The 27,858-nt window shown below is 46.9% G+C and overlaps 2 protein-coding genes across 10 annotated transcripts in view; one reads left to right on the top strand and one right to left on the bottom strand.

Annotated features, from left to right (window-relative positions):
* The window catches only part of MASP1 (MBL associated serine protease 1), a 75,181-nt gene that overhangs the window by 11,228 nt on the left and 36,095 nt on the right, over positions 1-27,858 (bottom strand). For 4 of the 9 annotated variants that reach the window (XM_045387166.2, XM_074030790.1, XM_074030789.1 and 1 more), the window contains 6 exons: positions 24,829-24,976; positions 23,285-23,403; positions 21,917-21,995; positions 15,289-15,426; positions 13,238-13,312; positions 5,856-8,330 (listed from right to left, as the gene is read on the bottom strand). In XM_045387166.2, the coding sequence (XP_045243101.2) occupies positions 7,447-8,330; positions 13,238-13,312; positions 15,289-15,426; positions 21,917-21,995; positions 23,285-23,403; positions 24,829-24,976 (1,443 nt within the window). In that variant the 3' untranslated portion in view covers positions 5,856-7,446. Of the gene's footprint in view, positions 1-1,208; positions 1,347-3,987; positions 4,211-5,855; positions 8,331-13,237; positions 13,313-15,288; positions 15,427-18,162; positions 19,207-21,916; positions 21,996-23,284; positions 23,404-24,828; positions 24,977-27,858 lie in introns of those variants that run through there. The other 5 variants (XR_012430589.1, XR_012430590.1, XM_005545444.4 and 2 more) reach the window with 3 other exon arrangements.
* RTP1 (receptor transporter protein 1) overlaps positions 1-27,858 on the top strand; it is a 139,349-nt gene that overhangs the window by 82,302 nt on the left and 29,189 nt on the right. The window lies entirely within an intron of this gene.

Genomic DNA, 27,858 nt, shown 5'->3' with positions numbered 1-27,858 from the left:
ATTGCTCCCTTTCATTTTTCTCTTTACTGTCATCAATCCTCTATCTTATTTTCCAGGTGTCTCTCAGTGTTCCCTGTCTCTCTCTGTCCTCTCCATTGTTGTCTTTCCAATTCTGGTCCTCTGTTTCTCTTCCCTTCTCTCCCTTGGTCCTTTCCCTGACTCCACTCCCACTGCACTGCCCTCAGCCCTTTCTGGCCCCTTAATACCTTCCCTCACTCTCTTTGCCTCTCTGGGGGACTCCTTTGAGTGAGACCATTCATCTTTGGGCCTGTGAGAATTTAAGGATAAATTCCTTGCAGAGTAGGGTTTTATGTAGCCCTGGTGCTGTGGCTGCAGCTCTAGCCCAGGCCTGGTGCCTTGCCAAAGGGATCCCCGCCCCAGAACTGTCCACCCTGGTTGGATCTGGAGGAGGGTGACGCTGATTGAGAGGCATGCCCATCAGCCTGGGAGCTGCCCATGCAGAGATGGGCCAAGCCAGGCCTTCTTCCTCGGTGGTGGGATCTGATGCAGAAGTAGATAGCCTAGATTGCTATTCAGCTTTCTTTTGACATCAGAAAAGGAACAGACCTCAGATTGCCTGGACCAAACTGTGGCAGGGAGAGCCATCAGCTGTTCTCATTCTTGCTCCCACTCCCACCCACATTCCATTACAAAGGTGACAGTCCTATTTCCCAGTGTTATTGAATCTGCCTCCTTGTTTCCATCCCTCATGCCCTGTTCTTATTCTGAGGCTATGCCTTCTCTCCCCGCTACTGCAATGGATGCTTCACTGATCTCCTGGCCTCCAGTTTCACCCTCCTTTTTATCAATGCGGCCTCTGGAGAGAACTTTCCAGAACATACTTATCAACTTAAAGCAGCATTCAAGACAAGATAGAAATTCCTAAGCATAGCATTCAAGGTCTTTGTAAATCGACCTTTCCTGATCCCCAAGCGTGAGTTTCCTGGCTCTCCCTGACCTCACAGCCCTGGCATGCCCTGTCTTTGACCCCCATGTACTGTTATTCATGGTTGAGAGACTCCCTGACTTTGTCCTTCCCAGTGCCAGAGACAGACCAGGATCCAGTCTAGTCGAGAATTCTTTCTACCATACTGCACCCTGTACCCTGATGCTAGTGTGCACAATGACTCGCAATGAAGAAACCTTGGTCAGTCTCTAAGGAGGGGGTTTCAGTTCCTTAGCTTCCACCTCTTCCACCTTCTCCTTACCTAGAAGGGAGCCCCCGCAGAAGGGCTGCCCATTCAGGTGTGACAGCATGGCAATCCAGGGAGTGGTACCCTGCTGGGCTGGGCGTCCATTGAAGATCCTGGCCATCAGCTTCCGGGAGAACTTGGGCAGCCCACACACTGCATCCAAGGGAGGGAGGGAGAGACAGATCAGACTCTGGACTATATCTTGCCCACTGCCAGAGCTCCCAACTCATCACCCTGTTAGGAACATCTATTATTTTTGCTCCTCCAGCATTAATTGACCTTCCTGATAATAGCATCTCAATCTTTCTTTGGAGTCTGCACTTTCCCCATTCTTAGGCTATGCAGTTAGAGTTGGATTGATCTCACCTCTGGTTTCAGGGATAGAAATGTGGCTGATCAAAGCCATGCACTTTCTGGTCACAGCAATTGCTCAGAGATGGGAATGTGACCTTGGCTGGACCAATGAAAGCCTTACTTGAGAATTTTGCTAAGCATATTAGAGAAGAGAAAGTCATTCCCTACTGGAGTTGCCAAGCTATTAGCCATAAATCCAGATCTGTCAACAATCATTTCATTAAGAGTCTACTGAGACTGATGAAGAAAAGTGGAGCTGACAGTTGAGGGGCAAAGAGAGAGAGAGAGAGAGATTGCACCATAACAGTTGAGCCCTTTGATCTAATCATACGTGAAGCCTTTTGGTACAGCCTTTTCAGTTATATGTGCCTATAAATTACCTCTCTTTTTTCCCCTTAAGCTGCTTATGTTGGCTTTATGTCACTTACTAATGAAAGAGTCACAGCTAATAAGGAATCATTATGCTCCATCCAAGGAATCTTGTCTCCTGAGAGAAGCCCTTCCTCAGGGCCTTGTGGAGCTGAAGATCCTCACCACCACAGTGTCTGCCTGCTCCATCCCATTTTCCACTGGCTTGAATTGACACACATGCTCCCACATACACACTTTACAACTGAATAGCCCTTGGAGACCATCTGGTCTATCCCTCTTATCATTCAGCTAAAGAAACCAAGGCCCGGAGAAGGAAATTGACTTGCCAAAAGGTATTCCATGAGTTAGTGGCAAGACTATCAATCTAGGTCTCCTGACTCCCAACTCTGGGCTTTTCTTACTCTGGCCAGCCCCATAAACTTTTAACTATGTGGCTTCCCAGAACACTCATAACCCAAGCCCCTGGATCCAGGCAGTTACCTGCTACCTTTTTAGCTGTGACTAGGCTGGAGAAAATCACAGATAAATGCTCTGCATCCACAACCTTGATGCAGCCTCAGCATCTCCCAGCATCATTCTACATGCCCACAGCCAGCTTCCCCAAGCTAATGTCCTGCCTCCATTCCCAATAGACTCTCAGAGCCCACTGAGTGGGAACTCCCTGAGTGGGAATCCCACTGAGTGCAAACCATCCTCCTCACCATCTCTTCTCCCTGTAAACTTTGTTGTCTTCAGAACTAATTTTTCACTCTGGATCTCTTAACTTTTGAACTCTTGGAGACCTGGCCTTGGAGATTATCACCCCTCTTCTGTATTTTTCATCTCTCCTTATTCTATGCCTCTAAAACACAGTCAAGACTTTTCATCCTAAAAATCAGCTTCCATTTCCCCGTTTGCCATTCATTCCACAGTCTCTCCTACTCCTCCCTTCTATAGTAGAGCTTCTGAAAAGACGAGTTGACACTCCTTTCCCACATTCTTCCTCCCCCTTCGGAGCTGTATTCAGAAGAAGAAAGTGCCATGTACTGCACAAACTTGGAAATAGGCAGCCATTTGAATATTTAACAGGTCTACAAATAGTAGATGGAAATAAAATGTCTCTGAGACCATAAATGGAACTTCAACCATGATATCTACATACAGAGTAGGATACTATTTTTCGAATCTTATCAGATACATTTTTCATCCCTAGGAATTCTCTGTGCACTGTGGCTCCCAAGCCACTGAAGCTGGAGCATCCGTGGTTTTAAGCAAAGGCTGGATAAGGCTTTGACTTGAAAGAGCAAAGCAGAAACTAAAGTCTGGAAAGACAGACTTTCATTTTGAAGAATCAGGCTTTATAGTAAGAATAAAAAATTTGTAGGTTTCAAGGAACCAAAAGATGGAGAACTGAACATGTAATTTTTACCACAAGGCTTACAGAAGATGCAAGGGCAGTTTCCTACCTCTGAGAAAAGAGCTAAAAGCCCATCCTGGGAGACTGAGAAGGCTAGAGAGAGAGAGAGGAAGGAGGGAGTACAGAGAGAGAGAGAGGGCTAAGGAAGAGAGAAGTCCTAGAGACTTGAAACTCACGCATGGAGCCTGCTGCCTGCATACCCCTCAGGGATGACAGTGGAGACTTGACACCTGTCCTGGGGAACTTCCTTCCTGGAGTCCTTCATTGGGACTCTTAGCAGCATTGGGTGCTGTTGACTACTTCATCCCTCTTTACAGCTCCTCCTCTTGGCTTCTGAAGCACTTTTCTCCCTGTGTTTCTGATCCCTTCCCTTTTTTTTTTCTTTTCCTTGGGGCCTCTCTTTTCTTCATGCCTTCTGTGATGCTGGAGTTTCACCCATTCGGCCCCAGGCCTTGGTCTCCTTTTCTTATCTGTAAATTTCCCGTAGATGATGCCCTCTACCTCTATGCCATCATACTACCCATGTGCTGATGAATTTCAAATCAGTGTCTTTCAATCTGTCCTGTCCTCTAAAACTCACCATTCTTTACTGCTGACTTACATTTCCAGCTGGTTGCTCATAAACTCTTCCAACTCAGTGAAACCAAGCCCGAGTATCCACCCTTCACTAACCTTCTCCCCTTTCTTATTCCAGATGTCTGCTAATGTCTGAATCAACCACGTCCTTGTTGCCTCTCTTTTCTTCAACCTCGTGTTCAATCAGTCACTAAGCTGCTGGTAAATCCCTGGGAGAAGGAGAGGGATATGTCTCCCCGACTCCATGTCACAAAGTGCTCTGTGTGTAACCTCGTCATGCCTCAGTACCTCAATATGTCACAACATAAAGTCCAAGTATCTAAAGAAAAGCAAAAGTTGGAAATGTAATAGAACATGAGACACGACAGCCCTTCAAACCATAAAGTGCAAAGCATAAATATGCTCTTATTTTCATTCTCAATAGTGTAAAAAGAATGGCATTTTCATTATGGTACAAACCAAAAACAAAGGCAAACCATGAGTGCGTCCCATGGTGAGACTTCACTATCACATGCCACTCATGCTTGAACTTATCAAGAGATGCCTATAGGTCAAGCCCTGCTGAATGTACCACTTAAATCGATTTAAACTGCCCCTCGTCCTGTCTGCACTGTCACAGCCCTATGGCTGGTGGGTCTGCACCATCCCTCATCAGGACAGTTGCAGTAGTTGCATAACTGCTTTCCTAGCTCAGCTCCTTCCTTCCACTTTCCACACCATGCTGCCCACCCTCAGACCTACTGAATTCAAATTTTCCAGTGGGTGAGACCCAGCAATCTGCATTTTTCACCAGCACCCCAGGTGATTCTCATATGCCCCAAACTTAGAGAATCACTCATTTCAGGACAGTTCAAATAGAGTATGCCTTTAAAAACTCTTCCCACTCAATGCCCACCGCTCTCACTTTAACCATGGCCAGCTTTCATTCTTTGAAAGCTTTCATGCTTTTTTCCACTCTGCCCCTTCCCTCCTATCTCCCATGCATCCTTTGAAGCCTCTGCAAAGCTATTCCAAGCCCCTTCAGCTGTATGAAATAGCCCCTTCTTTAAGTTCCTATAGTACTTAAATCTCTGTTCCTTTTACATTTAACTTCTTTTTTTTTTTTTTTTTTTTTTTTTTGAGACGGAGTCTCGCTCTGTCGCCCAGGCTGGAATGCAGTGGCCGGATCTCAACTCACTGCAAGCTCCGCCTCTCGGGTTTACGCCATTCTCCTGCCTCAGCCACCCGAGTAGCTGGGACTACAGGCGCCCGCCACCTCGCCCGGCTAGTTTTTTGTATTTTTTAGTAGAGACGGGGTTTCACCGGGTTAGCCAGGATGGTCTCGATCTGCTGACCTCGTGATCTGCCCGTCTCGGCCTCCCAAAGTGCTGGGATTACAGGCTTGAGCCACCGTGCCCGGCCTACATTTAACTTCTTTTGCCTATTTAAGACCTATATGCACATAAGCTTGTCTTGCATGCCAGTTTCAACCCTTTGAAACTGGCACTAGAAACTAGCTGGCACAGAACATGTTCTCCGTGACGCTGTAGTTTCCTGAGCAGGACTCATAGCTGGTTCTGCACTCAGCGTGTGGCACCACGTGTAACTTAACATACTGCAGGACATCTGACAAGGTCTGCATGCCGCTGCTGCTGATCTCATCCAATGTCACATTGGGACTGGAGATGCCCTAGCTGGTCACCAGGCCCAGCATGTAGGGGGCCGGGCCTTCAGGCTCAAGTCCTTTGAAGGCAAGGACTTAAATGCCAGGCACTTAAACGAAGGAACAAGCAGCCTCTGAGAAGAAGACCCATCAATAACCAAATCCTTTCCTCATTACCTCTTGGATAACGTCCAGATACCAAAAGTTGTACTTTTTCTGCAACAAGGGAGATTTTGGTTTCATGAGGAGGCCAATTTCTTTTCAAAAAAGTCAAAACAAATGAACACACTTCCCCAACAATAACAAAACCTATAGCCAAGGCTGTTGGTTATCCATGAGGGTTTATTTCCACTTTAGACCCCTGATGGGAGCAACAATGCAGAGGCCCTTTACAGAGCGGTGAAGCATATCATATAAAAGATACAAAATATAACATCTTTACATGTGCCATTCATAGACATAGGAGTGTGCTTTGACGAGCTGGTTGGAGAAGTGGATACTTCCCAGTCATTCCCTCTCAGGGGCTTCTCTGGCTGTCTTGCTCTGATGGAGATTTCCAGGACAGAGAGCTCCAGGTAGAAGGAGGACAGTCAGCCCTGTGAGGGCCAGAGAGGCTGCTGGCAGTCAGGGAAGCTCTGAGTGCTCCAGCTAGAACGACCCTGCAGGGGATCTAATACCCTCCTATTGCTGATGGAGAACCAGAGACTCAGAGAAGGAAAATGATTTCCCAAAGGTTATACAGCCAGCTGGGAGCAGAGCAGGGACTAGAACCCAGGACTCTTGGCTCTTTTCACTGCCTGCCATGGGTGAGCCTCTGATTCCTTTGACTCTGGAAAATGAAGGAGTGGGTCTCTCTGAACATTCTGTGAGGTGGATTCTCCGCCCAGCTTATGCCCTAGGGATGCCAGGCAGCCTGGCAGGATTTGGGTGACTTCTAATGTGCCCACCCCACTCTTTCTTCCATTTTCCTGCCCAAAAGCACAGCAGGATACGGTGTGGGTCTTTTCTTTTCCCAGGTAATCAGCTAAGTCCCCAAATTTGGGTCTGGGGTTCAGGTAGTAGCCTTTTAGATAATATATTTCAAGGCTGAAAGATTGCTTTGTGCTTGTCTGGAGCAGCAGGTGTGGACATCCATGGTGTCAGCTGGTATTTCAAGGTGGCATATGGGCCCAAACGTGTTCTGAGTTGACAATGCGAATTTAAGGGCTTGGTGAGCCTCCTGCTGCTATTCTGCTCCCACCAGTCAGCACAAACCTTCCCAACTTTCTCCATGTCCTTTGAAATTCCTTTAATGGGGAACATAAGGGATAAGGCTTAGACTGCAAGAAGCTTTTGGGAGAGAAACCCCAGGCAAGAAAGTTCTCCAAGGGATTACACTAGGAGAGAGGGGCTTGGCTATGAGCCATCTCCCAAAACCTGAATGCTCTTCTCCTAGAGGAAGGACTAGGCCAAGGCTAGTCCCAGAAGGCAGAGCAGGACAATATACAGATGCAGCATTCAGTTCAATGTTAGAAACCATTTTCTAATAGTCAGGTCCAAGCTCAGTCATACCAACAGTGGAACCGATGCGTTTGATAAGTGGTCAGGAGTGAATAAAGGCCACTGGGATAAGAAGTATGGCCTGGAGAGGAGTGCTGGGATGGCCTTGGTTTAGCTCCTGCATTGTGTTACTGGGGAGAGTGAGGCCCAGACAGGGGAAGAGACTTGGACAAGCTCAGGAATGCAGGTCTCCTGCCTAGAGCCTTTTCCTATACCACACTGCTGCCTCTCACGGTCCTGGGGGCTCTCTCTGTAGGAGAAGCCACCGCTAGGTCAGTGTGTTCCATTCCATTTGGTCTGATAAGTAATGTGGAGTGTGCTGTCGGAAGTGCAGTGTAGCTTCACTCAGGGGAGGCAGGCCCTGAGGAAGGAAGTCAGCTCACCGTTCCACCTGGGGCTCTGCCTTGTGGTGAGCCCATCTGCTCCCACACCCAGTCCACATAGTTGGAGACCTTTGTGTAGACTCCATAGACCTGCTTGCTGCCACATTCTTCAGGTCCCCCCCAGGACACCAGGCCTTGCACCACCCAGCGCTGGCTCAAGTCATCAAGGATGACAAAGGCCCCACCACTATCTCCAAGGCACGTGTCTTTGCCGCCCTCATAGTAGCCAGCACAGAACATGTTCTCCGTGACGCTGTAATTGCCTGAACGGGACTCATAGCTAGTTTTGCACTCAGCGTGAGGCACCACAGGTAACTTGACATACTGCAGGACATCTGACAAGGTCCGTGTGCCACTGCTGATGATCTCATCCACTGTCACATTGGGATTGGAGATGCCCCAGCCGGCCACCAGGCCCAGCATGTGGGGGGACGGGCCTTCAGGCTCAAGCCTTGGCAGGCAGACAGGCATAACGTGGGGTCCCAGGGGCACGGGCTCCTGCAGCTGCACTAGAGCTATATCGTGGTTGTAGTTTTGAATGTTGAAGTCTGGGTGGAGCACCACTCGGGCAGCTGAGCTGTTGACTGCCCCTGATTTGTCCCGCACATCATGCAAGCCCAGGTAGACGGTGACATGCTCCTTGGAGACTGGTATCACCGTGGTGTCTCTACGCTGGGAGCGCAGTACATGAGCTGCTGTGAGGATCCAGGACTCAGAGAGCAGGGCCCCACTCCCAAACCACTTGTCGTTTGGCACTCTCGAAGTGTCCTCCACCACTATCAGGGCCTGCCATGGGAAGAGGCCGGGCTCAGCATTTCGGCCCCCGATGATCCTCTTGACCAGGCTTGGCAGGGAGCGGGAGGGCTGACCACACTCTGTAAGGAGAAAGAGGGAACAGGGACAAGAGACAGAGACTGGTCAGGTCAGCCATATGACAGAAGCCACAAAGAGAAATTCACGTGTCATCTACTATAGATTATGCCACCATGGGACCCTAGCCTGCCTGGGTCATCCTAGCCTGGAAGAGCTCTACTCAGGGTCATTTTGGGTCTACGTCTCTCTAGGCTGGCCCATCTCTAGTCTGGCTCTTCTGTAGCTGGGACCCTCTCTGGACTGGACCACTCTGCTCGGGCTTTCTCTATCCTGAACCACCTCTGGCTAAGACCACCTGTGACTCGGACCATTGACAGCCATCTATTTCTAGTAGTGGACACTTATCCCCTTCCTTCTCTAGAAAGGCAGGTCTTATTTCAGAAGTTGTCCATGCTATGGGAACCTAGAAAGCTTCTGAAAGTTTTCTTTCCATGGGGACAGAGAGATGGAAGGAACCTAAAAAACCATCTAGCAGGCCACAGCAAACGCTAGACTGGTAACAAAGATGCTGGAAGTCTTGACCTGGCTTTTCTCTTCCATTTCCCTTGTGACTCTGAGTCAGTAAATTTCCCTCTCCGGATTTCAATTTTTGATCTGTCAAACGAGGCATTTGGTCACAATGATCTCCAGGGATCCTTCAAATTCCAGGGATCCTTTAATTTTCATTTTCTTTGCCTTAGCCATCACCATTTTCTAGGTGAGTAAACCTCCTGAGTTTGAGTGACTAGCCTAAAGGGATACGACTCTTAAGTCAGATAGCAGGAGCTTAACTAGATTCTAAGTCTAGTATCCCACACTAACTCAATAGATATTAAGACCATGGGCATAGGGCCTTAAACCTTTTCTTCTCTGTCCTAAAAGAATCTTGCTATAAATTGGTGCCCATGGATTAAGGCCCAGGGCATCCAGGGTTGGGGAAAGATGGCATAATCTATAAGCAATGATGCATGGACCCTACTCTGGGCCACCCATCATTGCACCCAGGAGCTGTGTAGTACCTTTAGGGGAAGGAGAAAGATCTGAGCAAACTTCATTCCACTGAGTTGCACCCTGAGCATGCACATGCACCACCAGCCTCCTGCAGCCAAATGCCTCTGGCCCATGAGCAGGTCTTCGGCACCAGGACCCCGCTGGCTAAGAACATGCTTGCACGGCCCTCCCAGGCACGGTGCTTGGGTCTTGGAGGTAGACCTACTGTGAGTGTGGGCCTCCTCCTGGTTCCAAATGGCCAGACTACACTCCTTGGCCTGGGCGCTTTTGACAATCCTTTAGACACCATGGAACATTTGAGTTTTCTTGGCAACTTTGGGAGAGCAGGCTTTTAGCAACCTAATGCTTTTCAGATGCTCTTCTTCCTGAGGCCAAATGCTTCTTGCTTGATCCTGGGGCACCCTGCCATTCACCCCAGGCCAGATGTGAACTGGTCTTTGTAACTCTCTGTGGCCTGGCCTTTCAAAGTTGAGGGTCAGCCTTCCAATTACAAGTAGCAAACTGCAAGGCAACATCTCAACGCAGCTCTGCGATTGGTCCTACATATATTTAGTGCTTCAAGGCCCTCATCTGGTAAGGGACACGTCTGTGACTTGGTCCATGGTCACAACAAAGCCAGTACTAAACGGTACCTTTCTCCAACCAAGGTGCCAGTGGCACACTGCAGGTCACAGATCAGATCTGGAGAAACCTTGGAGAACAGCTAATTTACAGATGGAAACGGGAAAGTTCAGAGAAAGCAATGACTTACTCAGAGTTGTTAGAGGGAAAGCCAGAACTCGAGCTTGTTTGTCCTGAGTCTAGCTTCATATCTCCACTGAAATCTGTTTTCTCCTTGATGTGTTCTTGTCCTTTTAAGAGGTTGAATGATGCAACAAGCCCTTGGGAGAGCTCATTGAAATGGGGTCATTCTTATTGGCTGCTGCCATTCCCCACCCAGTCTTTCCTGGGAGAAAGGAATCTTCTTGAAATGTTATAGCTTTGGCTATGCTGAAGCCAGATTTGGGTTCTAGAGGATAGTGGTTAGTGAGGGAGGGTCTTTAAAGAAAAATGTGATGCTCTAGGATTCAAGGTATCTGAGGATGGCATAAAACATGACCATGGTAAAAGAATGGCTCGGCATTGCTTATGTTGCCATCAAAAGTATTGAGTTCACCTTTCAGCTCTGCCCCTAATTTTCTACAAGTAGCCTTGCGCAAATCACTACACTATTCTGATACTTTTCTCATTTATAAAATAAGGGGGCAAGTAATATTTGCTTAGCAGGCCCCCTGAAATGGTGGGCCTTATGACAATAGATGAGATGGCCTTCTCCATCCTGGCCTGCATCCTGGTTCAATCACACAGTGTTTTGCGAAGAGAGACTTTACAAATTTCTGGCCTGGTTCAATGATACACCATGGTTCTGCCCAACACTTGGTGTTAAAAAGAATTTCATGACTCATTGTATCCAAGATGCTTTGTACAAACATAGAGGATGATGACCATTAAAAATCATAGAATAGCTGGGCGCAGTGGCTCATGCCTATAATCCCAGCACTTTGGGAAGCCGAGGTAGGAGGATCACCTGAGGTTGGGAGTTCGAGACCAGCCTGACCAACATGGAGAAACCCTGTCTCTACTAAAAATACGAAGAAAAAAAAAATAGTTGGGCATGGTGGCGCATGCCTGTAATCCCAGCTACTCGGGAGGCTGAGGCAAGAGAATTGCTTGAACCCAGGAGGCAGAAGTTGCAGTGAGCTGAGATTGCACCATTGCACTGCAGCCTGAGCAGCAAGAGTGAAACTCTGTCTCAAGAAAAGAGTCATAGAATATCACAGGTCTCTTGGTCCTGATGCTTTACTTCTGAGGTATGGGATCCCAGACCCAGAGATGTGAAATTACTTACCAAAGATCACAGTTAGGAAATGGCAGCATCAGTATTAGTACCTAGGGCCCTGACTCTTTGCCCAGGGCTTCTTCCCCTTCCTGAGGTGGCCACATGGCTTTCCAGCATGGAATCTATCCCTAGCTTTCTTTGGCTCACATAGTCTTTTAGCAAAATGGGGATTAGATCCTCTGGTTTGCTACAGCTCCACCATTCCTCTCTTCTCTGAGGCTTCACTGCCTGGAGTCCTTGGGTGTACTTCTGGGCAAGCCTAATTGAGGTAAGTGGAATCAGCAGAATGGGTGGGATGAACATTCCCTTATTCCACATCCTCATAAGTTTTTCTTAGAAATAAAGACCTCTTATGTGAAGCCTTCCTGGTCAGTTCTTACCCCTCCACTCATAGACAACCAGACATTGTTACTTCCTTCTTCTCTGGGATCCCATAGCACCTGTGATGGTCAAAACCTGACTCTCAAATGCTAACACATTCTTCACTTCTTAAGGATGAATAGTAGACAACTCCATAGCCTTCCATTTTAGTGTCTAATCTGATATGTAGAAGCCTCCTGATATGGTTTGGCTATGTCTCAAACTGGCTATGTCCCATTTCTCTCTTGTCTGCCACCATGTAAGATATGCCTTTCACCTTTGGCCATGATTGTGAGGCCTCTCCAGCCATGCGGAACTGTGAGTCCAATAACCTCTTTTTCTGTATCAATTACCAGTCTTGGGTATGTCTTTATCAGCAGTGTGAGAACAGACTAATATACCTACTGTGTACTGGTATACCTACTTTATACTGTATACTGTAGGGTTACTGAAATGTACCGTTAATATAATATACTACGTCAGTTTACCCAACATTCTCATTCAGCAAAATACAAATATCACCCAATGCTTAACCATATTGCAAATTTCCTGCTGTTTTTGCAAACATGCAGATGGAATTAGACAAGGCACTTAATTTTCAGTATTTCTCAATGCTGTCTTGAGTGATTGCATCATTAAACTACTGTCATTCTTATTTTTTCTAAAAAAAAATTACCATGTTGTGAATATTAAATTTAATTTTTTTGTAGATTATTTGTTTAACCCTAGAGTGTGCATTTTGGGGTTATACTTTTCTAAGTCAACTTGAGTAGCTACACAGTGTGATTGCAGTGCAAATCACCCATACTATTTATTTATTTATTTGTTTATTTATTTTTCAAGACAGAGTCTAGCTCTGGTGCCCAGGCTGGAGTGCAATGGTGCAATCTCGGCTCACTGCAGCCTCTGCCTCCTGGGTTCAAGCAATTCTCCTGTCTCAGTCTCCCGAGTAGCTGGGATTACGCATGTGCGCCACGACGCCTGGCTAATTTTTTTTTGTATTTTTAGTATAGATGGGGTTCCACCATGTTGACCAGGCTGGTCTTGAACTCCGGACCTCAGATGATCCACCCGCCTTGGCCTCCCAAAGTGCTGGGATTACAGGCGTGAGCTACCACGCCCGGCCTATACTTTTAATGCTAAAGCAAATGTCCCCAAAATCTGTATGCACAGTAACACTTCCTGTCACCACAAAATTTTCTTTCCATTTTAAAGTGGAGTCAGTAAGTAAACCATGGGAAAGGCAGCAGTTGGAAAGGCTTGACCACATTGCTGTTTGGAAGAAAGAATTTCTCACTCTGTCTTATCATGATGTTGTTTGTCTTATCATCTCCTTGATAGCATGGTGAGTGCTTGAGGACAGGGTACCCACTTTTTCAATTTCCCTGGCAGGACAGCAGATGCACGCACAAACTGTGTTCTATGAAAAAGCTTGTGGCAAGGACACAGAGAGGGGACAGGAGGGCTCTCAGAGTGACGGAGCAGGCAGAAAATACAGGCTGGTTTGAGAAGGTGTGAAGCAGGGCTTCTCTGACCCTTAACCTTTTGAAGACGCCTCCCAAAAAGCAACCAAAGCATCACCTCCCCTGTCCCCCATCTCCCTGTTAACAGCCAGAAGACCTGGGGTCCTAGGGCCTTGGATGGAAAACCATGAGGCAAAGGATTTGGAGGGTGAGGTACCTGGAAGGCAGGTGGGCAGGCTTCTCCCCAATACTTTATTCATCCAGACTCCTTGGGCAGAACAGGTATATATACCTGGATTAGTGAAAGAAGTTAGGAGAAAAGGGAGAAAATGGTTGATTTGCAGCACATGGAAAATAGATCTGGGTACTTAATTTCTCTCAAGTGAGTTATTACAAAAGTCCTCCAAATGGTCATCTAGGCTCAGATACGATTGTCGCTGAGCCTAGATGTACTAAGAAGAATGAGGAAGAAAGTGGAGGAGTGTGGCAGGTAGTCTCTGGGATATAATCCTCCAAAGGGGCCAATTAACCTCCAAATGTCTTCAGATACCCACAGGGGTACCATCCTAGTCCTTCTATCAAACTCCCTTTGCAACCTGAAGGATCTTTCTAAAACGGGAATCTGACCATGTCCTTTCTTAGCTCAGAATCACCAATGGCTGGCTGTCACCCTCAAAAATAAACACCACGCTCTTCAGCATGGTGTCTGTCTAAAGCTCTGGGGAGTCCCACTCCTGCCTGGCTGAGGGCTGCTCCCCTCCCCTCCCCACCCCACGCTGCCCAGGTCCTGGAAGGCATTTCCCCCTCACTTGTCACAAAGACCTGGGCTTACATGGCTCTTTGTTGCACAGATGCCCTTTCCTTTCTTCTCCATTTGACAGACTCTTTCATAAGCATACATTTGTGACCACCATCTCACTGGAGTTTCAAAATAGCTCTAAGAGCTTCATCACTGTTCCTTCTTTTAAAAATGAGGACTTCGGGCCAGGTGCGGTGGCTCACGCTTGTAATCCCAGCGCTTTGGGAGGCCGAGGTGGGCGGATCACTTGAGGTCAGGAGTTCAAGACCAGCCTGACCAACATAGCAAAAGCCCGTCTCCACTAAAAATACAAAAATTAGCTGGGCATGGTGGCAAGTTTTTATAACCACAGCTACTTGGGAGGCTGAGGCAAGAGAATTGCTTGAACCCAGGAGGTCGAGGTTGCAGTGAGCCGAGATCATGCCACTGCACTCTAGCCTGGGTGACAGAGTGAGACCCTGTCTCAAAAACAAAAACAAAAACAAAAAACAAAAAAAAAAAAAAATAAGAAGGAGTTGGAGGCTTAGATGAGTCAGGAGAATGTTCTCAGGGCTTGCATGCCAGAGAGGCAGAGCTGATGGGCCCTCCTTTCTCCCTGAGAGCTCCTTTTCTGCTAGGGACTGTGAGTGCGTGTGAGGGGGTGTTGGGCTGCCACAAGGCAGGGAGAGGCGGGTTATGTCTCTAAGCCATTCTCCTCCCAGTTCCTCCCAAACCCCCAGTGTGGCCAAGGGACAGGTTATTGCAAGTCCTTCACCCTCTGGCCAGTGTGCTGCTGCCCAGTCCCTGGGGCAGCCAGGGGTCTCTGCCAGGTGGCATGGATGAGGTCTGGACAGGGACTGCTGTAGCTGTGGCTGTGCTTGAGCTGTGGTCAGGGGATATGTTGGGCTCCCTGAGGAGGCAAAGGATCTGCTCCTCACTCCCCAACCCTGCCTGGACCCCTGTCCATATCAGCGGAACAGGTCTTTGAAGGAAGGTCCCTTACCTGCTGACTGGGTCTGGCCTGGTGAGATGTTGCTCTCACCCAGAAGCCAAGGCAGAGACTGGGTGAAGCAGTAATACTGGCCATTTTTTGGAAACCCCAACTCAGCCTCAGACCACATGAAGGAGTTTAACTTGGGGTATTCCAGGCTTCCTTTAGGGTCTCGTTTCTTCCCTTAGTTGTGTCAATGTGTGACTCCTTCACGCTCCCACCAACAACTCATTAGTAAATCAGTGCTAGATTTAAAGTTAAAAACAAAAAAGCCTGGGTTTTGGTCTTGAGACTGTTTCTGCATCTCCACATGGACACAGTAACACAAGCTCATGGAAAGTGAGAACCTGAGGAGATGTGTGAGTGACACGTTTTGCATTATCTGGCTCTGCACACTTATGAGCAGTTCTTCCTTTCAGAGCTGCCTCGGCCTCCAGCCCAACCCTGAGGCCCCGAGAGTGTGAAACGGGAGTGGGGTGGCTCAGCATGGAGGGCTTACCTGTGATATTGTTGAGCATCTTGTAATAGGGCTCCTGGCAGGAGTATCTGATCTCAGACTTGTATGTGGTGAGGTTGTTCCTTGTGGAGAAGGTGACCAGCCCGTGTTCCAGCTCTCCTGGGGCTCTACAGTCTACAACTGAGAGAGAAGAAGTGAGAACCCTCGACTGCCTTTTGCTCATCTTCTTCTGGCTATCTGATGGATCTGATGGATCTGTGTCATGCAGATGTACAGGTTGTGCACTGCACACAATTCCAGAAAGCAATATTATAATGCCTCTGAAGGGTGCCCCTGGGATATACAGTGTACAACCTGTGAAGCTACCAGTGGTCCTGCTTTTGAGGTCTCTCCCATTCATTATGGTACTACTGTGTGGTCAGCTCACCTGGCCAGTGTCAATTTTGGGTAGGAGAAGGTCTCCTGAGGTTTAAACAGACTCCAGCCTCTTACCCACCAGGGCCTCTTTCTTTGACTTCTAGTTTTATTGTACAATCCTCTCTGCCTCTTCTGCCCAAGGATGAAACCCTTGGCTTAGCGAGAAAATTATAGCTGACGTAAACCAAATAATCTTTGTTCTTCTAGTCCCAATCCTAGGCTGAATAATAGCAGCTAATATGCTCACATTGGAGTCTGGCACAAAAAATAAAAAAAAAAACCCAGCTCCTGTATGAGTACACAGCCCCACCCTGCTGCCTCCCCAGGCAGCTTTCTTGGCCCTAGAAACCAGGAGGCAGGGTTGGAGGCAGATCAGCTTTCAGCCTTCCCCTGTTCATTTTCTACAATTGTTGATGGCCAGATGTTGGAGCCATAATTCCCAGTACAGGACATGACTAAAGATGCCTGCTCCTCAGAGGTGGTCTTTGGGGAGCTTTCCAGTCCAGCTCAGTCTTAGGGGAGTTGTCAGCACTGATGGAGCCCAGGGTGAGTCAGCTGAGAGTCAGGGCATCTTTTCATGGCCACATCAGAGACTCTGGACCCAAATTTGTCAATCTTTTCATTCTTAAGAAAATCCTAATCTTAGGTATAACAGCCTACGCCAGAGTTGAAGAATCATAGATGAATCATAGACTGTCACAGCTGGAAAGAAACCTGAAGTAGGCAATCTAGAATGTTCTCTTTATTTTATCTATGAGCCCAGAGAGGAGATTTGACTTGTCTAAGGTCATACAACAAGTTACTGTCAGAGTGAGAGCAAGATTTGACCTCAAACCCAGTGCTGTTTTAGTAAATGGAACTAGTAGTTCTTAAGGATCTGTTTTCCAGTTAAATGGCCTATTTTAGCTGGCCAATGGTGGACATCAATTGTCAGAATTTCCAGAGCCCTGGTAAAATTTCCAAAGTTCCATGTCCTTCTGAATTTTACCTGGTCATTTTGGGAAATAGTGAGACGTAATTTACCCCTGAGTGCCATTTAGACATTGTGATTTTGACTTTAGGACTCCAAATTCATCTTTTTGATTAGCTAGAAAGTCCACTCAAAATGTAAATAATTCCAAGTCCCTCCAGGTTGGAGGAAAAGATGAAGGAAGGGAGGGAATACAGGTACTTCTTATCCACAAAGAAGGCAAACCAAGACAACAGGTTTTGTCCTGGCACCCAGTCCAATTACCCTGGACAAATCATCTCCATTTGTTTTGATAACCCAAAAGTAGAGACGCTCTTCCACTTTGTGAGGTAAACGTGTGCAGCTCAACACTAGGATAATGACCAATAATATTTATTATTTAAATACTATAAACAGTTTAAATTCTGTTAAAGCAGATTTTTCCTCCTTTTTTAGAAAACACCATTGACTTGGTACCTAGGTATTGGCGTTACTCATCTCCCTTAACTTTGGTCCAGCAGTTTGTTTTGCCTAAACTAATCTCAAGACCTGACCACCTAGTTTAGGAATTCCAGGGTTGGCCTTAGCATGGCTAGATAGTGGGGTCCTCGGAGCCTGTTATGTGGCTGATGCTGGCGGAGAGATATTATCTGGGTGGAGGACCTACTTTCACATCACTTCAGAGAAGTAACTTTGTCCACTGATACAGCTGGCCCTACAACTGGGTAGAGGGGGTGATAAATAGTGGAACATAGAGGGTCTTGGCAACATGGAGGGGCACACTTTCTTCCCAAATCCATAGTGGCAGGGAAAAAGCCATGTCTCTCTGGGACACGGAAGTGACTTTCCATCACAAGAGGCCTTGAGCAGGTCTGTCTGGCACAGTCAGCACACACTAGACCCTGCTTCCGCCGTTGGCCTATGCTCTTTGCTTTAGGAAGGGTGTTACCCTTTTCTGTAAAGTCCTGTCTGGCCAGATCCGCACTCTGGAATCAAAACACCCTTCTCTTTCCCCTTGCCTTGGCGGTACCGCCCAACACCCTATCTCCATGGTAATTCCTTGCTGCCACTTATTTTCCTCCAGACACACCTTGCTTGACCTGCAGATCCAAGTGTGCTTTGCTGTATTGGGGGGCTTCCTAGAGAACGATGTGCAATCAGATAATCCTGGCACTCAGGCCTGGGGTTTTGGGCTCTAGCCCCTTCCTTGGCCTCATCTTCTTTCCTCCCCTCAGTGTACCCACCCTCCAAACACCAGCTCCTTCAGTGTGCTCCCCTGCTGCCTCTGGCTCCCAGGCCTTGCTGGTGCCATCCCTGTTGCCCAGGGCACCCTATGTCCATGCTCTGGCCACCCTGGAGTCTTGGTGAAACACTGCTTCTTCTTGAAAGCCTTTCTAATTCTAACTGGACAGGGCTGCTTCCTTGTTTCTTTGATAGGATGTATCTGATGTTGTCTGCATCAAAGCTATTACAATTATTTGGGTGCATATCAAATCTTCCTCTTAAATTCTGATTCCCTGTATGGCACTGAGTAAGATTGCTGTTAATACTTTGTGGGTTTAAAGACATTTATTCAACGGACACTTGTCTTTAGTAGCCAGCCCATCTCTTCTTTCAGTGGTGGCTCTAGCCAAGAATGGCACCTCGGTCTCCAGACTGCCCAGGGTTCTCCCCTCACCGCACAGCCATTTAATCACCAAATAGATCGGGCAGTCCATTTAATGCAAAGTTTCTCTGACATGCGTACCCAGATCTTCAGACGGAAGCAGAGATTCCAGCTGCCACTCCCCAGCCCTTTCTCTGTCACTGTTTAGGACCTGTGATGTCCCATGGCACAGAGCTGGGGCTACTGCTTTCAGGTGTGATACCTATCTTTTTAAAATTTTTAATCAGCGAATTTTAAGAAACATAGGACTCGTAAGCCCCAGAAGACAGAACCTCTAATGATGACATTTCAGCCCCATGCTAGGTAGGGGTAGAAGGGATACTTTTGTGAATGAGAAAACATTCAGATTCTCAAAAATCCACACTCTGTGAGTTATTATTTGCTTTACCTACTCATGGTGGTTAAGAAAGCAGCAACAGGTAACACCTTCGGATTCATAAAGTCACAGGCAGTCTGGCTTATTTAAACTTGACATGTAGAATGGATTAGAAACCACTTTGATCTGGTCAGCCTGAGGCCACATGATTATATATTCAATCTTATGTCTCTAAGACCAAGGGCATTTTTTTTTTCCTTTGAGAAGAGCACAGTCCACTCAGAGGTGCTAAAATAAATCCCACATTTTTTTTTCCATTATTTTCAGGAGTAGTGTTTGAATGATGGGTGAACCCTCAAGTGGCGAATTTGTTTTCACACACGTAGCAGCTTCAACTGCTGAGATCATGTTGCCTTGTTCAGCACCCATTCTAATCCACACTGAAAGGGGCACGGGAGTGTTGTTGGATGGGGAGGGGTGGTGCAGCTGTGGGCCCCGGGGGTCTTGGGAGTGATCCATTTCTGGATGTCTGCATTGTGTGGGGTCTCGTCATTCACTCTGTCACTTGCTCTGACTTGAGTTCGCTCTCCAGATCGATTTCGTTTTCTGCCACTATGGTGAAGATCAAAGAGGGATCAAGAGATACAGAGGAAGGAAGCAGAGAAAGGAAGAGAAAGAGAGAGAGAGAGAAATTAGCAAGCAAAGCAGAAACAGTTTATGCAGGAAATACAGAAATCACTTCACCAGAATTGATTAAGAATGCATAGTTTAGGTACAGCCAGTGCGAAGAACAGTTTGGGATTGTGGAATCTGTATCATTCTGAGAATTTGCAGAGTCATACATCCTGGCTCATGAGGATTATAAAATTCTGCCCTGGAGGGAGCGTTGCCTGCATCTGGTCCAAACCCTGACTTGACGGCATTCAGAGTAGAACAGGGCTTGTCCAGGGGCCACCACAGCAAGGTGGAGGCCAGAACAACAACCCGTAATTCCCAGCTTCTTTTCGAGTGCACGTTTCTTTACCACACAGTGCACACCCCTTGTCTGTTTCCAGCCCTGTACTCCATAATCCCTGGGGACTCTCAACTCCTCAGTCCTGTCCTTGCCTCTCCCCTAGGACCTAGCACAGTGCCTGGTATAGAGAGATGCTCAATAAATACCTGAGTAAGCAAAGATGCTGGGTATGCCTGAATGGGAATTCTGATCGTCTTAATCCAGCCTATTTTGGGAGAATAGGGTCATATGATGGAAACAGTTCCTCTTTACTACAAAATGACAGGGTGTTCTGTTGTACGCTAATGTAAGTCAGAAAAAAATATTAGTCAGGGAAAAATTATTACTGTTTCCTACTTTCCAAAAATATGAATGAGAGAAACAAAACCACTTCCTAGTGAGGGGATTGGGTTGGGGCGGGAGATGTTTGTTGATCTTTTGCACGTTTCTGGCCCTCCATGGGTATGGTATGTATATTAACCCAGCTAATCCCCAAAGCAATCTTGAGGGTGGGAAACTGAGGCCAAAGAGTCTGAGTACACTGATCAGGGACTCTCAGCTGGTAGAGTCTGCATTTGAATCTAGAACTTCCTAATTCCAAAGCCTGATTCTATCCAAAACACCTCATATCCTCCTTTACCTTCTCCTTCTACATGGCCCTTGCTTTGTTCTGCAGAGTGCTTTGCTTAGAACCTAGTCACAGCACTGTGCCTCGAGCCTGGGATTGGAGGAGGTGGTGACTGTGGCCACCAGCACTTGAGTTCCTCCATGCCTGGACCTTGTCTTTTCCATCTGACTTCCCTATGGAACTCTGCAGAGGCATCCAGTCAACATTTGTTGAAACATTTTGTTAAAGTCATAAAATGCCCCCTCCTTCCCCACGCTAGGCTCTGACCCCAGCCACATCATAGGAAAAGGAAAAATTTCATCATATGAAAAGGAAAAGAACAAGCATATTTTACTTCAAAGTTCTTCCTGGGATTTGCCTTAAGGGAATGTCCCCCTTGGGACAATGGGAGGAGATATGTCTGCGTACTGAATCAAGGCCATGTAGGAGAAAGGGACGAGGATAGCGCTCCAGTTTGCATGAAAAGTCATGAAAAGAAGATGGGTGGGACCAACTCCAATCCAGTTTTTTTTTTTTTTTTTTTGAGACAGAGTCTTGCTCTGCCACCCAGGTTGGAGTGCAGTGGCACAATCTCGGCTCACTGCTATCTCCGTCTCCTGGGTTCCAGCAATTCTCCTGCCTCAGCCTCCTGAGTAGCTGGGATTATAGGTATGTGCCACCATGCCTGGATAATTTTTGTATTTTTAGTAGAGACTGAGTTTCACCATGTTGGCCAGGCTGGTCTTGAACTCTGGAACTCAAGTGATCCACCTGCCTCTTCCTCCCAAAGTGCTGGGATTACAGGTGTGAGCCACCACGCCAGGCTCTAATTCTTGACCTCACCTCTCCATCATAAAGCAAATTCTCCCTTCTCTCTCCCTTCCTTCCCTGACTATTTCTGTCACTGTGCCTCCTCTCATCAATGCTGGCCATAGATAAGTTTCTAAAACTGTGGTCCTTATAAGTCTTTCATTGAAATCACCTGGGTGTTGAGGGGTGGTTGCAGAGGGTGGTGGTGAGGTGAAGTGGTTGGAAGCTTGTATTTTTACAAAGCTCAGTAGATGATTTATATAGACTATATCATTTTAAAACCATTGGCACATCTTCTAAAATATAAAGCTAGTCCAAACTCCTTATTTTATAGTTGAGGGGAAGGATCTTATTCACAATCACAGAGTTGGTTAGGGGCAGAGCCTAGGCAAGATCTTACTCTGGGTCCTAGGAGCCAGTGAAGAGCTGTATCGTTTGCTTCATGCAGGCCAACTGTGCTGACCCCACAGCCCTTCCTATACAGCCCTAAATCATGAGCTGTCTCAGAAGATGTAGGGGATATGGCTGATGGCCACGTGAAGACTAGCAAGGTCACTCAGCTCTGGGCACCAGCACCAAACTAGTTTCCTGAATTAGCAATTGCCAAAGCTGGTTTCGAGCCTGGACACATGTTATTCCTTTAGTAAGCTTGGCAACCCACCTATGGACTGAAGTAAAATTGGTGTTTAACAAAGTACTGGGCCCACAAGTTTCTTTTGGGATCCAAACGTCTTATTGCCAAAAGGGGCATTGATATTCTTTTTTCCCCCAACCCTTGTGTGTCTGTTAAATTTCTGCTCCCATCCCCTTCAGAGTGCTCCTGCCACACTTTCACCCTTGCATGCTCCGCTCGGATCCCGCCAGTGTTGGGGAGCTCAGTATCTTTATAACAACCCATTAGGCTTTCTTACTTTTGCAGGTGGGAATCTTGTTACTCCACGTCCCGTCCTTCAGACACTCAATCTGGAATGTGTCCATCTCCACATTATCCTGGGAAGAGACAGGAAGAAGGGAGTGGGAAGAAGGAGGCGGGGGTGATGTTAGGGGTTTTTTCCTAGCAAAACCAACTCAAGTTCCACACGTGTCTGTCCTCGACTGAGATTTTCCACCCATGGGCCTCCAAGGGCAAGCTTGAAGGTAGGGGAAAGATACACGCTGAATTCATATTCCCTTTTCATATTCTGGAGAGGGGCAAGGGCTGTGTGCAAGAAGGGGTTTGGGCAACTATCTCTGAAGGGAAGACTGTAAGCATTGACTCCTTTTTCAGAGCAGTGCTTCTCAAACCAGGGCAAGCAGTCAGCATCTCCTAGAGGGCTTGTTAAAACACAGGTGGCCGGGCTTCTCCCCAGAGTTTCTGATTCAGTGGGGCTGGCTTACCCAAGCATTTGCATTTCTAACAAGTTCCCAGTGATGCTGAGACTGAGGACCCCTCTTTGAGAACCATTCCTTGGAAGCAGTGGTCCTTTAGCTTGGCTGCACCAATCACTGGTCCCCGTCCCAAAAAGTCTGCTTTAACTGATCTCAGGTGAGAGCTGGGAGGTGATTTTTTTTTTAAGCTAACAATGTGATTCCTAGAACTACTGCTTCAGGGGGTGGGAGAGTAAGGGGAACCCATCTGTTCCTTTTTTTATTTTTTGAGACAGAGTTTTGCTCTTGTCACCCAGGCTGAAGTGCAATGGCACAATCTCGGCTCACTGCTACCTCCGCCTCTCAGATTCAAGCTATTCTCCTGCCTCAGCCTCCCGAGTAGCTGGGATTACAGGCTCCCGCCACCACACCCGGCTATTTTTTTATTATTTAGTAGTGATAGAGTTTCACCATATTGGCCAGGCTGGTCCTGAGATCAGGTGATCAACCCACCCGGGCCTCCCAAAGTGCTGGGATTACAGGCGTGAGCCACTGCACTTGGCCCCATCTGCTACTTTTAAACCGTCTACTTCCTTTCCTGGTATCCCACTCCACTCCCCTCTATAAGCCGATGAACTTTGTCACAGTTCTCAGCCTTGATTATAGAGCTGTATGGATGCATATTTTAAAAATTCAAACCAGCTCATGCTCTGATTAAAAAATAAAACAAATTTTTGTGCCACTTTCAGAGTGTGAGACCGCCTGGGACACACGCTTTGGAATTTCTGGAGCATTTGAGAAGTTGATGGGCAGCTAGGAAATTCTGTGCTGGAACTATGACAAGTGCTGGCAGCCCATCTGCCCTGGGGAGGTGCCGGTTTGGAGAGTTTCTGCGGCCTGCTCACTACCCTTTCCCAGGCAGGGCTCTGCACCTTCAGCACTTTGTAGCCTGTGTCACAGCTGATGAGCACTTGGTCTTTGAAGGAATACTTGGCTTGGGAGGGCTCGATTTTCCCATGGACAGGAGGTTGTAGCTCTGAGCACTCATTTCCTGGTGGGGAGCAAATGAAAGAACAGCAGGTGAGAAAATGAGAATTCTGACCTTAAAGGGCCAGTCCCTAGAAAGCAAGGCCTGATGAAGGTGAATAAAACATGGAACTGGGTATTGGAGGCATGCATCTTCCGGGCCCTTCAAGAGACTAATTCTGGAGCCGTGAATAGGGCAGTTTCCAACTTGGACCACCACGTCCTTACTTGTGGAATGAAATGGTCGACCAGATGATTTCAGTAAAACTCAGGATTGGGAGGAATGTTAAATGTCATTAAATCCAATCCTTGTCTGATGCTTCTCTTACAACATCCTCTGCAGTAGACACCAAACATACTGCTCAGCTAGGAGCCCCACCAGGTCCAAACCTGCATCCCTCCTCCCTCAGCCACTACCAGCATCCTTCCTCCCTCAGCCACCACCCCTGGGAGGGCTAAGCATGGCGGCTCAGGGTCACAGTGACAGGGAGCTTAACGCCTCCCTAACCTGTACCTTTCAGGCTCAGACTCTGCTGATTACATGAACATTGTTTTCCTTCTTAGCTGAAATTTGCGCCCCTGTAATTTTTACTCATTTGTCCTCTCAGGCCACCAAGGATGACCCAAATTGCTCTTTTTTCCCAAGGCCCTTCTTCAAAGCATCAGAAAGGCTGTGATCATATGCCTCTGAGTCCTCTCCTCGAAAAGCTAAATCTGACAGGCTCTTCAGGCCTGGGCCTATCCCTGACACTTTTTCTAAGAAAAACTCTCCTTTGTTACGATCCTGTCTGCTCTCCCCCATCTGGGCAGTGTATGTGATAATGTAGGCAGGGCCAGAGTTTTAGTCTATGAACTGGATTAGTCATGCCCAGCTGTGATCTTTTGTCACTGATGTTCACCCTCTCCTTCCTTGAGTTCCTACAGACCAGTTACTGCAGGTTGAATGGCTTGATCAAGGTTTGGGCCAGGACTGACTGACTTGAGGGACGGGGGCATGAGATCCATGGGCTTTGCCGATGGGGGACCCAGAGGGAGGCAAAGCACCATAGTGAAACATTCTGGGCTACAGGCCCATATCCAAATTCTAACCCTAGACTTGGAGAAGGCTGGAGCTGAAAAGGCCCTCCTCCCCAAGTCTACTGAATCACTGTGTGAGGTGTAGAGTTCAGGAAACAAGATTTCTTTTTCTTTAATCTCTCTATGTGATACTGAGGTACATGTTTTGAAAACCACCTGTCTAGTCCACCCAACATTATTGTTGCCCTTGCCCCCATTTTATAGATGGAAAACTGAGTCAGGAAAGAGCACGTGCCTTGATCCCCAGCTGCTTGATTGGGAGTCCCATCAGGTCCCGAGAGGAGACCCAAGCTTGCACCCCTCCTCCCTTAGCCACTGCTTCTGCAAGGGCTAAGCACAGCGGCTCAGTGTAACCTGGGAGGGAAGAGGTTACCTGCAGCCCTGTATGAGAGCCTCCAGCCCCGGTTCTCTCCTGAGTTGTCACTATGGAACAGGATCAGGACACTGTGGCTCTGGGTGTTGATGGGTTCTGGGGCTTTCTCTCCACAGAAAGGCCCCAGAACTTTTGGACCAACTTTGATCTGCAAAATATGAGAGAGAGAAAGAGAGGGTTCCATCTGAGCAGCCAACATGGCCTCTGCAGGTAATACCTCTCCACCGCACTCTGGGTTTTCTGGAAGCTTCCATATGAACCCTTGATATTCACTTAGGTTTTTAATGAGCTGTACCATTCACCAAATGGTTTCATCTTCATTCTCTCTTTTATAATTTACAATGACTCTTGAAGTGGACAAGGCAGGTTAATAATCCTCTACTTAACTATTTACAATAGCAAAGGTATACAACCAAATCAAATGCCCATCAGTGATAGACTGGCATTGATGTGGCATATATACACTGTGGAATACTATGCAGCCATACAAAAGGATTAATTCATGTTCTTTGCAGAGACATGGATGAAGCTGGAAGTCATCATTCTCAGCAAACTAACACAGGAAAAGAAAACCAAACACCACATATTCTCACTCATAAGTGGGAGTTGAACAATGAGAACACATGGACACAGGGAGGGGAACATCACACACTGGGGCCTGTCAGAGGGTGGCGGGGCAAGGGGAGGGAGTAAATTAGGACAAGTACCTAATGCATGTGGGGCTTAAAACCTAGGTGACACATTGATGGGTGCAGCAAACCACCATGGCACGTGTATACCTATGTAACAAACCTGCACGTTCTGCATGTGTATCCCAGTACTTAAATTGAAAAAAAAATCTTCTGCTTAAAGATGAACATATTGTGGCTCAGAGAAGGGCAGAGTGCTGTCTGGTGCATAAAGCAGAGACAATCTCTGCTGTCAAAAAACCTGCAGTCTAGTTGGGGGAGACTAACAACAAATAATAAACAAAATAATTATAGGGCATCATAAGGGTAATAAAAATAATCAGGATGATATGCATATATAATAGAAATATATGCTATATGTTTATAATTGATGTAAAATCTATGTAACCTATAGAAGTAATCATTCCTATAATGATAATATAATAGACAATAACTTTAATTAGGTGATCAAGGCAAGGGCTTTCCCTTAGGTAGCATTGAGAATCTGAGATACATAGGATGAGTATGAGCTTATTTGAAGAGAAGGGAAGAACACTTTCTAGGGAGAGAAAACTGCATATGTAAAGATCAAGGCCAAGGTTGGTAAAGAGCTTGCCTCATGTTAGGAATAGGCAGGAAGCCAGGCTGGCTGGGCAGTGGGAGTGCCATGGCATGAGGTTGGACAACAGACAAAGGCCAAGTTGTGCTGAGAAATTTAGGTTTAATTTAAAGTGCAAACTCAATCGAATCTAGCTTTTATAAAGATCACCCTCAATGCTATGGGAGAATAGATTGTGTAGGGCAAGAGTGGAAGCAAAAAAGAAAACAAAAAAACAAAACAAAAAAACCTGTTGGGAAGTTTTGCAGCTGAGCAGAAGGGAGGTGATGAGTTTGCAGTAGGTTGGGGGCAGTAGGGAAGAGAAGGCAATAGGCTCTATTATCTGATCCAGATTCCCCACCATTCATTCCTGGTTCTTTTCTATGTCTTTAATGCACTTTTCTCCCATCTTTGAGGGCCATGACTCGTTACCAATCATTTGGTGACCTCTACAATCCCAAGTGACATCTTTGTCCTGTCCTTATTGAGGAGAGGGGGAAACAAATGAAGCCCCAAGAGGTTGCATGCTTGGATAAGGCTCCCATGTGTAGCTCCTGAGACACTATGGCAGGCAGAATTCTAGATTGAAGGTTCACCTTCACCCCTGGAGTTACTTTGTGATGATGTTATGTTAAATGGCAAAAGGGATTTTGCAGGTGTGTTAAAGTTATTCATTAGTTGACCTAAAATGAGGGACATTATCTGGGTGGGCTTAACCCAATCACACGAGCCCATTCCACACAGTTTCCTTCTGCTGGTAGCAGCAGCAGAAGTCAGGGAGATTTGAAGTGTGACAGGAATTTGATGGAAGGGACTGTCTGTGATGGCAGGGACCAATGTGAAAGTATCTAAGCACAACTTCTAGAGCTGAGAGCCACCACTGGCTGACAGCCAGGAAGAAGAAGGGAATTTTAGTCTTACATCTGCAAGGAACTGAATTCTGCCAAGAACTTAAATGATCTTGGAAGTTGATTCCTCTCCAGAGTCTTTAGGTAAGAGCTCCATCAGCTGACTCCTTGATTTCAGTTTCATGAGACCCTGAACAAAGAATCCCATTGTGCTCACTGGGACTTCTGACCGACACAATGCTGGGATAAGAAATTGGCATTGTTTTAAGCTGTTATGTTTGTGGCACTTTGCTAACACAGCAAAATAGAAAACCCATGGCCTGTGCTTCCTGCTATCACCCTCCAGCCAAGCTGCCTCTTAGCCTCTGTATCCAAGTAGGGGACAGGCCAGGCTCTAAGTTCGAGAGTTTTCTTTTGTGTCCTCTCAGGCTTTTCTGCCTCTCTCACTGTTGACAGCTTTCTCCTGGGCGGTCTCATTTTCTGGCTCTTTCTGACCTCTTTTGTGGGTTCCTCTTCCTCCATCTAGGTCTCATAATCTATTGTGTTCTGGCTTCCTTTTTTTTTTCTTTTCTAGGACGTCCCATTTCCACAGTTTAAATCAGCACCTCTTTAAACATTTGACGGCACCCATCTTTATCCCCAGCTCAGTGTCTCTTCTGAGCTAGACCCTAATATTCAGCTCTACTTGGATGTTTTGGCTGTTCACTCTATAAGAATTTCTGGTTTTACTTTCCAGACATCTCAAAAATATCTCCCCATTATCCCAGCCATGGCTCAAATTCTTAATTATAATATTGAAATAACCACAAATAGAGTAGTTATTTGCCTGTGGTATTTCTTCCATCTTTATCTGCCTTCGACATAGCCTTTTCCCGCAAGTGGGCCCAGCAGCATAATTTGTGGGGTCTGGGGCAAA

The sequence above is a fragment of the Macaca fascicularis genome, chromosome 2 (genome assembly GCF_037993035.2).
Source record: "Macaca fascicularis isolate 582-1 chromosome 2, T2T-MFA8v1.1".
Lineage (NCBI taxonomy): Eukaryota > Metazoa > Chordata > Mammalia > Primates > Cercopithecidae > Macaca > Macaca fascicularis.
The sequence above is the reverse complement of the archived record's forward strand: the minus strand, read 5'-3'. Positions and strand labels throughout refer to the sequence as shown.